Below are 16,687 nucleotides of genomic sequence, written 5' to 3' on the forward strand. Positions count from 1 at the left end.
TTAAAATTGTGTATTACTGATATGCCTAAAATATCTAATAGAGAATGGAGTGCTCCTTAACATGTCATGCATCAATCACTAATCTACTAATAGACCTTATTAAATTATGGCACTTCAAACTGGACTATGCCAACAAAACAGTGACAGGGAGACTCTAACTGTGACAAGATATACAAGAGGAATAATGATTTCTTAAAGATGACTGTTGTGCCAGAGTAAAACTCAATAGTAGATAAGAAAGAACTTAAGAACAAAATATCTTAACATATCACTGTAACAAGTCCATTTTCTTCCTCAAAGTTTCACAGCAAGCTGAAAAACAAAAGTCAGTGAGGTATACTGATTAGTTTTGGCTTGTATTACTTTATCAGAAGACTTAGTGCTCAATCTTTAATGTTAGCTAGTTAGATCTGTATTTGGAAATGCAAAAAGAAATCTGGTTTTCAAAACTGCAAAGCATAAGCACTTCCCCATGAGGTCAACAAACATAACAGTTATCTAAACCACTTGCTGGAAGAAAAGAAAAAAGCATAGTATTGATTTGTCATGTTTCATAAAGCCACTCATGCTTGAATAGTTTTACCCATTGCTTTCAAAGATGATTAAATATAATACGCTTGCTACTTTTTACATTTTCCCTACACCATCTAAAGGGCCGTTGAATTTAGCACTCCAGAAAGAGAAAGAAAATCTTTGAAATAAACATTTCCTCTGATTCTTAAGAACAAAAACTAAATCAAGTTCAGAAAACCCTAATTTCAGAGTATTTCTTCCAAAATAGGCCTTGACTCCTGACCCAGGGCTTGGGAAGGCCCTTCACTTACTATCATTACTGTGCTGTACTACATGATCATTTGAGAAAACCCATCCTCTTGCTGTACAGTTATTACACAAGACCTTTTTTATTAATGGTAAGATTTCTGATTTGTTAACCTTTTAGTATTTTTTAAATGGAAAACTTCGCACTTCCCACAAGGACATGGGGTAAGAAACACTTAAATTTCTTTTTTTTTTCTCTCTCTCACATATTTGAAGAAGTTTTTTTGCTGTTCCACTATTTGTGCTCAGAAAGGTCATTTCTAAAAACACGTCCCCAACCTGACTGACTATACAGCACCCAATAAAGCTAATGGAACAAAAAGCATTGTCAATGTGCAAAGCAAAGAAACAAGAAAATAAAATGTCCCACTCAAAGATGTAACTTGTGTTTTGAATAAACTTTTAAATATTTAAAAAAGTTTTTCAAGCTAATTGCCTACACACTCACAGAAGGTAAAAAAAGACAATTCTCTAAAGAACACAGAATAATCTGTCATCCTTTGTATTCAGAAATTGAAACAGAAAATCACAAACCACACAGTAAATTGTTTGAAATAGCCGTTATTGCCATCTTGAGTTTGCCTGCTTGTACTAATATAAGAAGAAAACCACTATCTTTGAATTCCTTGCTGAAAGGGTGTTGCCCCAAACTGCCACAAATACATCTTCACACAATCACCAACTTTAAGAGAAGCCCTGACAGGCTATTCTTTCCACTTGCTGAAAATTGTTTTTAAATTAGCTCTGTCAATAAAAAGTTATGCTCAATAAAATAAGCATTAGTTTTGCATTTACTGTTGGTTTCAACTCATTCCTGTATTTCTTGGAAGTGCCCACCGAATTTGAAATCTGTCCAGAAAACCAAAGGATGAGGGGAGAACACAACAAATCTGTTTACACTGGAGTGGGTTTTGAGCTGATTATACCAAAGCACAAGAGGATGAATGACAATCAGTATTCTTTACTTAAAGCATCTGAACTTTGTAGCATTTTTTTTCTAAAATAATTGTTTTATACAGTTCTATAAGCAATTTTTTTAAAGGAAGGGTGCTTTACATAAGGACCTCAGCAGAAACCTGACCAGAGCTCCACCTTCTCACTGCTTTTCCAATGCCTATCCTGATATCCTAACAGAGCAATGATCAGAATCTCTGAACGTCTGCACAGTATAAAAGTAATTCTATAAATAATAGTTGAGTGAATTATTCCATAAATAATAGTGGCCAACAATGTTGAAAAAGGTACAAAAATCACTGAATTACAATTTTCAAGTATGTCGCAAAACACTTCCTTAATTCTGAAGAAAAAGAACTTATATTCTCTGTAAAACTACACGATTCCTATAAATACTATTTATTTCCATTATCCTTATAAATGCTGATTTTTTTTTTTAATGGCCATTACCTCTTCTTCTCTTGGTCTCAAATACGTTTTACAAACAGTTCTCAGGACTAAATGGAAGCTATAACAAAAGTTATTATCTTTCTCTTTTGAATTTGACACGTTTTGATTTCTTTAGATGTCTCCTTAACTTATTCAATTCCAGAATAGAAATTTCCAATTACTTTTGTCATTATTTCATCACGTCTATAATTTGTTTCTTCTCCAACATCTTTTCCGTATTTCCTTTAGATACATGATTTTTTAACAAATTATTGAATATCCTCTTTGTTACTGTTGTACCAGCTTTCATCAATGGCTTGGCCTAGATTCTCCAACTGTGTATGCACTGGAAGTGCACTGGAACACATCTCATAGGGGCCTTGTCTGAGAAGGCAGCCAGCCAGTTACTCCATTCCCTCTTATTCTACCCCATCTCAAAAACAATACAGGAATCGAAGCTGAAATCCAAGGAACAGCAGCACCAGTGCATGGAAGACACTGTGCCAGCCAACATGTTACATATGGATTCATTATACAGAAAGCATGACTGAAGCGTAATAACAAATGTGTGTGGCAAACAGAGAAATCTTGAGAGCCTCTTTAGTCCAATATTAGGCCAAGTCTTCTTGGAGTTGCCCTTAGAGTGTTCAGGTATTCCTATCTGCATTCCAGGCTAAAAATTCTGTTTAGGAGCTAGCAAGAAAAATGATCAGCTGAAGTTCTCTTCCTGCTGTTCATCATTTTGCTTAGCCTCCTGCTTTAGATATGTCCCTCTGAAGTTTCTCTTTTCTTATGTCTTAAGTAATACAGTGTTTCTCTGCAAGCTTTGTACCTTTGCTGCTCACTGCAGCATCTTTTTTTAAAAAGAGATCACTAATAAATAAACACAAATTCCAGTGTTAATCTTCTGACACAACTACAATGAACCACTAAGCCTACTCTGTTTTCCATCCTTCCAGTCAGTTTTTTACCCGTCTTTTGAAGCAAAACTACTTACTTTCTTTAGTTGCCTCTTTCAAGGAAAATTTTCAAAGAAAACAGATGATAGTCTGTATTTCTTTATCTATGTTTCACTGAGATGTTCAAAGAACTCTTAATACAATAGTAAGATGCTCTCTTTCCTCCTCTTCTTCCACATTAAATTTTAGAACTTCTCAGTTTTCAGATGTGTTCAAATATAGAATATTATAGTTCAAAGTGCCAATGTTTATGATTTGTCTTTGTTTCCTAAAGGTATCTAAAACATAATAAACTTTAAATCTTTTTAAATTACAAATACTTACTAAAAACCAAAAGCTTTTTTATGCATTCTAAGGTTGCAAAATTAAGAGTTACTAGAGCAGAATCAATTTTTTGATAATTTGCGGCCTAATGCATTTTAGTGTGTGTTCTTAAGTGAGTTTATAATATAAATTTATGTACAGCAGATAATTTAGATATTTTTTATTTGAAAAAATGCATACAGTATTACAAACATATGGCTTCTGTATTTATTTTCTTTTAAATAACAGTGCTTTGTTGTATTATTATTAATAACTAAATCAGCAGTTTTGGATCATGATTATGCCACTTTGAGTACTGAAATTTCTCCAGTTGGGTAGGGAGTATAGTTATTCCAGGGCAATATAGGATCTGGCTATTGCATTAGTCATCATTATATTAAAAAAAAAAAAAAAAAAAAAGATATTTTTGCAAACACCTCTAACATGCAAAGCTGTATCCAGCTGTTATTCCAGCAGCTAGCCTTAAAAAAATTGTTTTTTGAATCTTAGTTTTGCATGTCCCTCAATCTAACAACTTTTTTTCTTTCACAAGCACTGATGTAAACAAACTATTTCAGGGTTTTTTTCTTAATTGTATGATACTTTAATCCCCTTGTAAGTCTCCATATGAGGATGTTTTGTTGACTTTATTTTAGGCAGATAATGTGATCTAGGCACATCTTCCACAAACTGTATTATGGTCATTTTAGTCCATTTTTTAAATAGATTTTTGTATCAAACTATTAATATTAATCTTCTTTTCAAGAGAACACAGATTCATAATGACAACTGCCTTAGCAAACATGCATTCCATCCACTTCACAGCCTTAACAGAGATGGGAGATGAAATTTTTTCAAAAATTGAAACAGCAAGAGGAAAAAAAAGTTGCTGGTTCCTCTGCCAGGCACTCCAATAGGCACTGCATGAGTATTTCTGATTGTGCTTCACATTTCTGCTGTATTATCAAAAGCTGCTCTGAACTTCTACAATTTTGACAACGTTGGATTGAAAAAAAAAGTATCTACCTCAACATTTTTGTTCTATCGTTCAGTCTGATCTTCAACACATTTTCTCTGTGTAGACGTATGCAAAGTAGGTTGAAAGTGAGCCCTGTAAACAGAGCCTTTGCTTCATTGTGCTTCATCTTTCCTAAGTTTTGACACAGCAGGTGTGACAAACCTGTCCTCAGAATTTACTTTTGTCCCATGTTGGCACATGTGCCGTAGGAGAACATGATGGCTGATCATTAGTGAGCCCATTTGAGCAGTCAGTCATGAGAGATTTAGACTCCAGACCCTCAGTCCGTGTAAACTGGTGTAATGTCAGAAGAACTGCACAGCTACGAGCTTTATGTTTACCCGTGAGCCTGCAGGTGTAATACAAATTCCAGCGAAAATAAGAGGAGTTTTTCTATCAGCTTAGGCTGAGGTTTTTATGTCCAAACTGAGAATTTATTGAGAAGTCTCTTACCCTTTTTTAAAAAAATATGTTTAATCCAGAGTTTCCTGTAAAGGTTTTTCAGGGACAGAATTAAAATGAGGAAAAAGCATGTGTCTGTCTCCCTCCCCAGGGACACATCCTGTCCCTCACTGTCACTTCCAGAAGGCTGATAAAAATAAGCCTGCCCTTAAAGGAGCAGTTGGTTAGGCCACATCTCTTTCTCTCTGTAAATATATATATATATATATATACACACACACATATATCCCATACCTGGAATCGGGGAAGGGAGGAAAAGGAATGGGACCACTCTTTTTCGAAGTAACTACATTTTACACTAGCTTAGCTGTATCAAAAGCCTACCCCAATGTAACATCCGACTGAGGCATCTCTGTTCTGAGTAGTGAAGGACAGCAGAAGGCAGAAAAAGAAAGAAAACAGTCAGTTATGCCTTATGTTCTCAGAAAACTAAAGCAAACCCTGCACTTAGATCCTTATTATTATGATAATCCGTTGACATAAACCAATATGGTCCTGAAGATGAGAGATTTTCACAGTAAGTTCTCAATCCTGGAACTCCATGTAAAGTAACAATAACGTGAACTATAAACTGTACAAGCAGTAGGGCAGAGGGAGACAGAAACCAGAACAGTATGGGATAACAGATCAGTTTTCCACGACATAGACCATCCAGTCTACCACATCGACCATCCAGTCTACCACACTGCTTAACACTTTTGCATTTATACTAAGCCAGAAAATACAGATAAAAAAGAAATTCACAACAACTCAGAATATTATTTTAGTTTAAAGAATCTGAAGAACTTGAAAATGACACAGAAGCAAATTTGATGTTAGGTTAAAATGTTGCAACACAGTGTGAACAAGGGACATAATAATGTGAATTAAGAAATAAGACCAAAATGAAATTTCTGGAGAAAAAACAAGCCAAAGGTACCTTTAAGGTTGATGTAATGAAAGCTGCTTTACTCTTAGTGATTTGCTAAATGCATACACAACTGAAGATACAAAATTTCACATTGCTGCATTTGACAAAGAAGTTTAACCAGTAATTTCAGAAATTAAGAGGGCTTTGCAAAGGACTTTAACCCACTTCATAGGCTTTTGTTTGCTCTAATAAAATACTTGGTTGCTTTCCAGATCACTCAGCAGAGATAAAGCCACCATCCAAGTGCAACGTACAAACACACTGAAAAAGGAAGTTCTTTTATTTTGAATCACATTTGACTGCATAACCAAAAAAATCCCCAAAAGCCAACAAACAAAATGAGGGCTCAAAACTGCTTCTGTCCTTCCAGGATGTGAAAAAGAAATCCAAAAAAACTGTAACACATCATCCCACCTTTCCTTTAATTGTACTGTCCACTCTAATTCAAACAGCAATGAACTGTAACTCTCCATTCTGCTTTCTGAGAGGATTACATGCATGGCTTGTGATCCACCTGGACAAATATGTGGTTCACACCCAACACACCTTTGTCAACTGCTGTGCTCTTCCCATGGGACTGCTGAGGGTGGCCCATTACACTGGTGACAGTGGACTGCTCCTCATGTAAAGTCCAACACCCAGGCACATACAGGGAGAGGGGGAAAAAAAGTAACTGGGAGATTCTGGGAGATTTTGGGAGGGAACTGTGTGAGCTCCCCTCACCCTAAGGAACAGGGAGGGACAGAACTCCTTTCAGCTTGGCTTGGTATCTTATTGAGAATGTACGTTTCCACCCAGTTCCAGTTGCCTCCATAATCCCTTCTACACTTGATTCCTGCTGAGCCTAAAGCTATCAAACACTTAACAAAATAGACACTGTTTTCCTTTGGTGTTTGAGTGGATTTTTGGTTTTCCAATTCTATGTTTTTTAATCCCATAAATTGCTTTGGGGAAAGGAGAGAACAGGTAACAAAGAGAATTTTAAGTTCAGTCTTTTTTTTTTTTTTTTTAATGTCTGGCTTTTCTCTTGGTGACAAAACCACTGGTTTGAGATAAAAATAGCACCAGTATCGAAGTGAAAAATCAGCAGACACCCTTGTTCCTTGTAGAGTGATACATCACAAGCATCTTTGGATTGTCAGTCTGCTGCTCCTGCAAATTATTCATCTAGACTAATGCGTGCAAGGAGGGAGATGCTCTAATGCCACCATGAACACTGGTGGTGCTTGTCTGTCTAACAAGTGATGTAATTCACTGCATTTCTCGTATTTCTTCTCTTCCCATATGTAAGAACCAGTCTGCCTTATTCCAATTATAACAACATATGCAGCTAGATGTGCTTTTCTTCCTCATTTTATGCTTTGAGCTTTGCATGCCTTTCTGCCCAAAATCTCCCTTCTTGTGGCATTTATTCTGAATTGCATCCACATGTTGGACATAGCTACCTGAATAAAAACTGCAGCAACTATAGAGTTAACCAGAAAAAATCCCAAACAAACAACTAGAATTTGCCCAGCAATGGTATTCACCTGGCTTACAGTCCTTCCTAAAACAGAACTTCCCTGGATATTATGAGTGTACTATGCCTAAAACATTTCCAGTAAGACTTCAAAGCTACTTTTTAATGCCATTTTAATGAAGGAAGCTTTCAAAAACTTTAAAGGTATCAAAACCTATTGTTAGACGTGAGGCCGCTTTTTGTCTTGCCTAGTTTTGAGTAATATGGATTGACTGCATGTGCCACTAAAAACTTTTCCACAACATTTCAGTTCTTTGATGGTGTTTTTCTGTTTCATTCATCTAAATTCGGGATTGCTTTCATCAGCTTTTAGTAACAGCTGATGATCACCACTTTTATTATAATTTAAACTTAAAAACCCAGAAAAAGCAAGGCTGGGGAAAACAAACAAAGAACAGAGTAAACAATGAAGAGTTTCACCATCCTGAGCTAGGACTCAAAAATCAACAGAAGTCACACAACTCAAAAGCAGACATAGAAATAATCTCAAAATTAGGAACACTGTTTTCATATTAAAATTTTAAATTATTTTTCCTATATTACTTCAAAAAATCTAAATCTATTTCAATTTAAAAAGTTGATTAAAGCTTTTTGAAGTGTAATATGTATTTTTCTAGAATCTTTCAAAATTATGCTTTACAATGAGTGATTTCTGTTTTGATGAACTTGGTTTACCAACAAAAATATCTTGATAAAAAATCCCTAAACCACCTCAAGTAAAAAGTTATTTTTCAAAACATGCCTTTGTCTTCCTGACAGCATCCTCCAAGTGGTAGTAGGAACTCTTAAAATTAACAGAAGGTGTATGTGGAGGAGGTGGGAAGTTTGGAAAGAGTGCTTCAAATGCCGGATCTATCATCCGTATTATTAATATGTCAGATCTGGTGCATATGAAGATGCATTTCTGTGCAATGAATACTTCTCATGATGTATGAATCCTGAGGTGGTGCTGAAAATGTGATGAGGTGTCCATTTAAGAAAGAAGGAATGTCCTGAGCAAGGAGCAAAACAGGATCCTGAACTGCAACAGCCCCATGCAGGGGAGGGAAGCATCTATTTACTACATTTTTAATGAATAACAGTGTGAAGCTAAAAATAAAAACAGCAAGGAGAAGAGTACATCTTTAATGAAGAGACAGGCAATGTGTCAGCTCAAGAAGCTTCAAGGCTAGGTGAGCTCTAGGAGACAAGGCTATTTCTCTTGGCTTCTCCCTAAATAAAGGTCCATTCAGGCCATGCATAACATCTGAGTTGAAGCCTGGGCTTCCACGAGGAAGGAATCTGTCAAAGAAATCCTGAAAAGCTAGGAAGAGAGAGATGTCAGAAACAAATGGAAATTATTTTTCTTTTGCAACTTTATCTCCAAGTTTTATCATCACAGAAATAATGCATGATTTGAATACTAAGCCCAGAAGTGTTGCAGGTGAGCACAACAAGGCCCTAATAATGCTATTTAGCATCCATTTCCCAGCAGACTGCACAGCTCAGCTTGGGGATGGGTAGTGGTGTATCAGGACAGAGAAGGAAAGCCTCAGTTAATGTACTGATATGTCTCCAGCAGCAGACAGAAGGTGGAACATATTGTGTATGTTCCATCCACCACGTATTGTGACTATCTCCTTGGCTCTCCTTTTTTTGATCTACACCTTAAGATCTCATGAACACGTACGTGTGAGAAAAATCTCATATTGCCATCATCCCCAGAGTCAGTCGATAGCTTTCATTGTTAGTTGTCCAGGCCAATGCCTAAGAAGAGTTGAAGGAAGTGGTGGTAGTTGAAGAAATTTTAACACCTCAGTGAAACAGATAAACGCACCTCAGCTAATATCTTCTGTGTCACTACCACTCCTGTGCAGGTTTTTCCACTTCCACTTGATGCCATGCAGCTGGGCCTTCGCCATACCACTAATACCAGAATGAAAGGTTGGAATGACTTTATCTGATCTACCTAAGAAGGTCCTTCATGTCCCCGTTTTTTTTCCTGGATGCCCCAAGGCAAAAAACCAGCATGCTGATGGCAGCACTTATCAATCATTACATTAGAAACACCACCATACTCCAAAATGCACATTAATTGTCACAAAAACGCACTCCTCTACCTCACCTACACAGAGAATTACATTCTGGTATCTCTTGCATCTTCCCTTCCAGCTTTGTTTACATCCTCTGAGATTTACATTCCTTCTTTAGCCCATGCAAAGCAAGAGATATTCCTGGCATCTGTGTGTCCATTACCATGGTTACCTAGTTCATCTGCAGCAAAATGGGTTGGTTCATGACCTGACACTGCAGCTCCAGAAGTATACTCCTTCCTTGTCCACTGCTTTCCAACCTTTCCTGCTCCAGCTACTTTTTCAGAATATTTCAATGCAAACAATAGTGGGGTACCAATACAAACACTCCCAAAGTCTTCAGCACATTTTTCTCCCTATATAGTGTATCTAAGTGTATTTTTTGGCAGGCCCAGTCCTTGAAAAATTTCAGGCAATTTTTCCAGCAAGCTGTCATCAATAGCATACTAGCAGATCTTACCCACTGCATTTTATTTGAGGATGCAGTATTTACTTGCAATTTTTAACTTGAAAATTTAGCCTTAAAAGCATGCTTACAAGAACGCTTGTGACTACACAACTACCTGGGTCTGTCAGGGAAGAACAAAGGTTTGGGGCACAAGAATGAGGAACATGTTCTAAACAAGGGTCTCAGCTGGATGGGGAAATGAACAGCTTCCTCCCAGAAAAGCAGTTTGGGTTTCTTTGGTATCACAAATTTTACAGCAATTGAATTAATTGTCATCTACTAAGATATCAGCAAGCCAGGCATCACTCCTAAATAAGCGCCCAATATCAAATGAGGTATAAACAACAAAATATTGATAAAATATAATGAAGACAGATGTCAAACCAGGCAGGAGGCATATGTATCTCCACAACTGGCTCAAATGTTCACCGAAACAAAGCTTATCAGCTGTTTTTTTTTTAAGCAACATCATTCTCACAGGTTTTTTTCCAGGTAATATTAATAGCAAAATAGATATGTAAACTGCTATGAAAAATTCCTGCTCACACCATTCATCTGTTCTCATAATGGAAGTTTCTAATATTCATACCAAATTTGACCTACTTAAATAAACTTAAAGCAATGATGTAATCTCTGGAAATGGTACACTAAATAGGTGTACCACACAACGTCAAGGCAAACACAGATGTATCTTATGGTGATTCTGAAAACACAAATACCAATGAATCTCTGTGAGGAAACCAAAAGCTGGTAAAATTCGAAATGGCTTTGTAGTCATATAGTTATGTAAAATAAAGTTGTGAAGTTCTCCAGACTTAACATGGCTGAAATAGAGTGGGTAATTTGTTTGAATCTCAGCAGCAAAAAAAACCCCAGTCAAATGACAAACCAACACAAAACCGACCAGCTCATACACCTACCTTTTCCATTTATTGTTAATGCTGATGCAATTGTGGCTGTTACTGGCACTGGCAATTGTGGCACTAATGGATGTATCCTTGGTCGGCTCCCCATTCTAGCACGCTCTGCACCAGGTCCTAATAAAGCTCCCACCGGTTTTTCTGCTGCTACTTCTGGTGCTACAGAGTCGTCTTGATCCTGCTCTATATGGTCCATTTTATCCGGGCTTTCATTCTGGAAGCCATCAACTGTTGTCCGACTCTTAATTGGACTTTTGGGCACTAGGATTTTAATACCTGATTTTGCAAGGTCCATATTTTTCCGTCCAGAAAGAGATGGTGAATTGTTTTTCCGGAACTTCTGTGCAGCAGAAAAAAGTTGATTATTTTTTGACTCATGTTCTTTACTCATAACTAAAGATTTAGAAGATGTCTTTGAAAAAGAACTATTGGTAGATCTAGAAATTTGTTTTCGGGCATTATTTGGAGAGGTCCTGTTTGTCCTGGTTAATGTGCTTTCTTTCTGCTTTTCATTGTGGCGTCTGTTAAATTCATGTATATATTCCTCACAATTAACAAGGTGCTGTTCTGGCTCCCAAGTATCATCGTCACTGTCGTATCCTTTCCATCGCACCAAATACTCTGGTTTTCCCTTCTTGTTTTTCCTCTTGTCAACAATTCTCTCTACCTGTTAAAAAGGAAAATTAAACATAAGACATGGACAGATACACAACTCAAGGGAGCAACTTGCATGCAAATAATTTTTTAAGTGTAGACAGATTTTAAAATATTCTTGTAGCTCTATAGCTTACAGTCTTTCACTGCTGACTGGACACTCCTCTCTTTAAGCTTCAAATTGTTACTTTAATCTCAAAAACATGTTCTAGAATACCAAAATTGTTCTTCACTAAGTATTTTGCATGCACAAGAATCTGAATATGACGTATTAAAACTGACAATCGGCACTGGTCCCAGTGAAGCTCTTGAACCAACTTCAATGGGGATAGGATTTCCCTCTCTGAATACAGAGGTCATGTTTAAATATGCTGTATAAATACAGTGTGTTTACCCTGCAAAACTTATCAATTTGATATTGTTTGAATAATTTGCTTGCCTAGCATAAGGCATATGTGAGAATCTCTTACTTACAGTGAGCTATCCTTTAGCTACCAGGGACAACATAGAACAGCTCAGGAATTGGGGCAAGAAGATTTTTTTTTAGAGGTTTTTTATGAGAAGAGAGAACATTTTGGCCAGAGTTTTTGATACACATACTTGAGCAAATTATCATGCCTCACTTATCTGCAAATAGAGATGATATTTATGTCACAAGTATTAAGTATGCACATGCTACAACTGCATGTGGGACCCACAGGCTGGAGGAATTCAGGCACTGGGGTAAAGCACACAGGGCAGACAGCAGCAGCTGCAAGGACAGAGGCTCATGCCTCGGACCAAAACTCATGCCAATCACGCTAATCCTCCAGAAAGGAAATTCTTTTATCAAAAAAGAGAGATAAATGCAAGGCTAGTCTCTAGGATTTCCCCTTTTTATTTCCTTTTTCCTACCCAGGCTGATTCTTCTGGTAAATCCTCCATCCCACTTCATTTCAGTTCTGGGACCAATACAGCTTTCTTACCCATCTCTCTCTTCTTTTTGGTGTTAAAAACGAAGGAAAAAAAAAAGGTAGAATTTGAGACTATCACTTATTAATTTAATTCCCAGCCCTTCCTGAACAAAAACGATGCACAGAAGCCAAGATTACATGTACCTAGAAGCTCTGAAGAAACAGTAACATTTACTGCAGTGGCATTAATGAAATGGAATGTCTACAGAACAGTTTAGAAGGATGGAAGGAAAATACAACTATGTGTGGTGCACATATAAACGGTATGTGATTCATTACCAAGTCACATCACTGCTGACAACAGATCCTCTTAAGAGTACACCTCAATTAGCATGTGGCATGCTATCATAATGTACTCCCTGGTTTTCAACAGTGAGGTTAAATGACTACTATTATTATAATCTCATCAGCAATATAGGGACATACCCAATAACTGCATGTGACTCCCTGCAGGTGTTCTACTATGCTGTCCCGTCATTAGGATGTTGCACAGTTCTGTTTGCACAGGTCTTAAAAAACTCAACCAAATCAACAACACACAAATAAAAATCAAACACAAACTAGCTCTACCTTAGCTTTGTTTATGATCTGAAGAGTTGAATACATTTTATAGAGAGAAATGCAATATAAATTGTCCAAAGTTTATTTAAAATCTTAAAATACCTTAAAATTATTTTTATTGTAGTTCTTTAACTTTTTAGTAAAGTTACTGCACTTAAAAAAATATGCATCTAGAAAAAGGAAACTTGTTTTTTCCATTAACTACTTCAGAACATCTTAGAAGAAAACACAACTCCAAATAAGAAAGACACTGTAGAGAAATATGCCTTCAAAATTTTTTTAGTGGAGATTGAGTAAAAAGACCTTCAAGTACTAAGCCAGAAATGTTAAATTAAAAACTAAAACCAAACTCATGAATCAAACTTCATATCTTGTCAAAAAAGCAGTTACTGCTATAGTCTTGCTTATCCTCTCTGCCTCTCTCGACCTTCTAAAATAGATTTTAAAAACACAATTCTCAGAGAAAGATCTCTACTACTAGCAAGGTAATTTTATTTTCTAACAGGAAATCTTTGTAACAAACAGCATCAATTACTGGGCACAAAGTTCTGCTACAGTCTTTCAATAGTGAAAGGCCACCCATTAAGGGCATGCCCTTTTCAAGCAGGAAGCCATCCCTCTCGTCCAAAAAACCAGACACCTTGCCGAGATAACAGATGAACTCTAGAACAGGAGATGCAAAAATCCATTCTTAACCTGATGATTTATGGAGCAAACAGAAATGCATAAAGAAAACCGTTATATTTAGCTGTATTGTCCAAGCCTGCAACAAAACCCATTTTGTCATTGCTCTTTTTGATTAAAAGATTTTTTCCTAACCCTTTATTTCTTCTTGAATACATTTTTTATTTTATTTATAACACAAAAATTATAGCAATTAACCTGTGATATGCAATTTATCATGCAGCTTCAGAGCTTTACTGAGGGACTCTTTTTGGATTGCTTCGGTTTGATTAGTCTGACTCCCCTAGAAGGACTTGAAAAACTGCTCAGGAATATTTGGCCTCAATACTTTTGCTGATGATAACAGCTACATAAGTGTTTCTCATCCAGATTTGGGAGCAGAAAACTGGAATGCTTACAAAATACGCACAGAGCTTGAGTATAGAACAAGAATAGGAATATCCATCCTGAACTAGTGGTTTATTTAAACTGTTTCATGCTAAAAACAAAGACTACAAACTTGTGCTTCTCTTCTCCTACTGAAAAAGAAAGCTTGTCCAAGTCATCCATTTCTCCTTTGCTTTACAGTGGTGATTTGACATGAAATACAATGGAAGACACCTCGAAGTCTGACGTTAGAAGATACCAGTGATTTACACCCAAATATTAAAATGAAAAAAGAGATTGTAACTGGGTGGGTAAAAACATCTACATTCCTACTTCCTGACACATCAGTCATGGTGTGGTTTGATGATACAGCTACCCTGTTGGAACAGCTAGGCAGCATCCACACAGGCAGTATTGTTTCTCCCCGTTATTGCTGCCCTGGAGCTGAGTTCATCTTATGTCAAGTTAGTTCAGAGAGTTAGAACCTGGCAGAGTGTCCCTAACCAGTGGGAGAAGAGCAAGGCCACATCCTTTGCCATAATCACACCAGAAATGCTGGCAACAACTAGTTTGTGACAACTACCATTTCTACAGTATCCCATGCCTTCCGCCATGGGGCAATATTTATTTTTAGTAATTAAAAGGGTCTGTACTGCAGGATTTGCCATCCATTGTTAGTTTTCAAGTGTTGTAGAAGAAACAAAACAAAATGGAAAATTATATAAAAAAAAGAAAATATAAAACAGGTGTGAGGGAAAGTTATCAGGCAAACTATCTGGGTGGCAAAAAAGTAACATTTCCCAGTTTATTTTAGCATACTAAGTTGTTGCTTTCCCCACCTGGGCGATACTGATCAATGACACTCAAAAACTCAACCAGCAGAAAAACTGACAGAAAAACAATGAGCTGCTCAGAAGTACAATCCAACAAGGGTGAGATGCACAAATTATAATCCCACACACCACAACTGGAGCTGCGATGGTAAATTTCGCTTCCTTCCATGAATGTGGCAAAATTGGTTTGTGCTTGCTTTCTCTCCCTGAGGATTTGAATAGCTTTTATCAGCAAAATATACTGCATTTACACTTACAAAAAAACCCCAAACAAACAGACAAGAACAAGATAAGCTTGCAGGTTAAACTGCTGTCTGACTACAGCTGCACCAGGTGGAAATGTCAACACTGCAACTCCTCCTCCCTGTCCTGCGCTCAGAGACAACAGCTCCTCCCCATCTGTCACAGCACAACTTCTGTAATTATTCCCTAATGTAATTCTGTCAAAGTGACCTGGTTTAGATATTAAGGATACCTGAGCTAATGTAGGCATCCTGAAATAACTGGTTTGGAGAGCAGCTGCTTTTGCGGTATGTTCTGACACATCTAAGAGGACTGCACCTTTCAGCAGAGGACAACAAACACCTATGTGCTGGACAGGTCCAGTAACCTCTTTGTCAGAAAAAGGACACCCATCCTTAATGCCTGATGAAAGATCTTTAGTTCAGGTCAATAAAAGTAAGCAAGAAATTCAAAAGAACATTCTCAATTTAAAGCATTATAATTTGGGTACATTTGTAAATTCTCTGTGTTTGTGTGTGTATATACATAAGTATGTTATATATATAAAAAGATCATGCTTTAATTTAACAAAACATTTAAAGAGATTAAACTAAAGGTACAGCTGTCAGGGAGTGGGGAGGCAACAAAAACCAGAATGAGCAAAATAAACATACTTGGGCATGTAAATATTCAATGAGCACTGCCTTGTTTATAATAAATCCTTTTTGCATTCCCATTATGTTCCTTTCTGTCCTCACATTCATGTCAGGCTAAATTAATTTAAAGTGAGTAGAATACAATCTATTTGACTTTATCTGTTGTCTGTAAACTATAGAAGGCCTTGTTCTGTTAGCTGAACATTATGTTTACACTAGCGTTTTGGTTCAGAGCAAAAGTGCAATTTAGAAGCAAATCCTTTTCTCCTCTGCACTATTCTGCTCACTGTGCAATGGTTTCACAGACCAGTTTTGGTATCTATGATGTGGATTCTTTATGGAGAAATATAAACTGGAAGTGGAAATGTACGAGTGTAATGGTGTTATCTGTCATGCTTCAACCCCTAAGGGGACACACAGATCCAAGCAAATAACAGCTCTGAACAGTTTCAACACACATAGTAGCATGGATATTTGATCCTGAGAGGCTCCACTGAATCTAGTCCAAAATAAAAGTGCTGCACAGCAGAATATGTAGAGGTGAGTGTCACAGCACCAACTGCTTCACTCTACTGATTTTCTCCACTTGAGCCAAATTACTGCTGCAGTCATTCCCCCAGTTAGAGACAGAAGCTAGAATGCATGCAAGCCTTATGTTACACACATGTATGTTCTACAAGTGAACAATCATCCTTGCTTAAATTGGAAACTCTTCCGCATACAAATGGGACCTAAATGATCATCCATAAGCAATCAGCAATATTTATGAGTGATTATATCTTCTATTTATTAAAATCTTGAAGAAGTCAATGATAAGCAGTATTCTAATACTTCTTATTGTAAATAAAATAAATGCATTCTACATTAAAAAAGAAACTCATATATAGCAGCATACAACATAAAAACCATTAAGTACTAAGTTTTTCTTAAAGGAGAAAGTAGTTT

At 36.8% G+C, this 16,687-nt stretch overlaps 1 protein-coding gene across 1 annotated transcript in view; it reads right to left on the reverse strand.

The window, feature by feature from the left end:
• The window catches only part of CDYL (chromodomain Y like), a 108,836-nt gene that overhangs the window by 47,968 nt on the left and 44,181 nt on the right, over positions 1 to 16,687 (reverse strand). Inside the window, exon 2 of the mRNA XM_051799076.1 lies at positions 10,814 to 11,480. Within this exon, the coding sequence (XP_051655036.1) occupies positions 10,814 to 11,480 (667 nt within the window). The remainder of the gene's footprint in view (positions 1 to 10,813; positions 11,481 to 16,687) is intronic.

Source organism: Manacus candei, unplaced genomic scaffold (assembly GCF_025592945.1).
Source record: "Manacus candei isolate 608988 ecotype Guabito, Panama unplaced genomic scaffold, ASM2559294v1 h1tg000049l, whole genome shotgun sequence".
In the NCBI taxonomy this organism is placed as follows: domain Eukaryota; kingdom Metazoa; phylum Chordata; class Aves; order Passeriformes; family Pipridae; genus Manacus; species Manacus candei.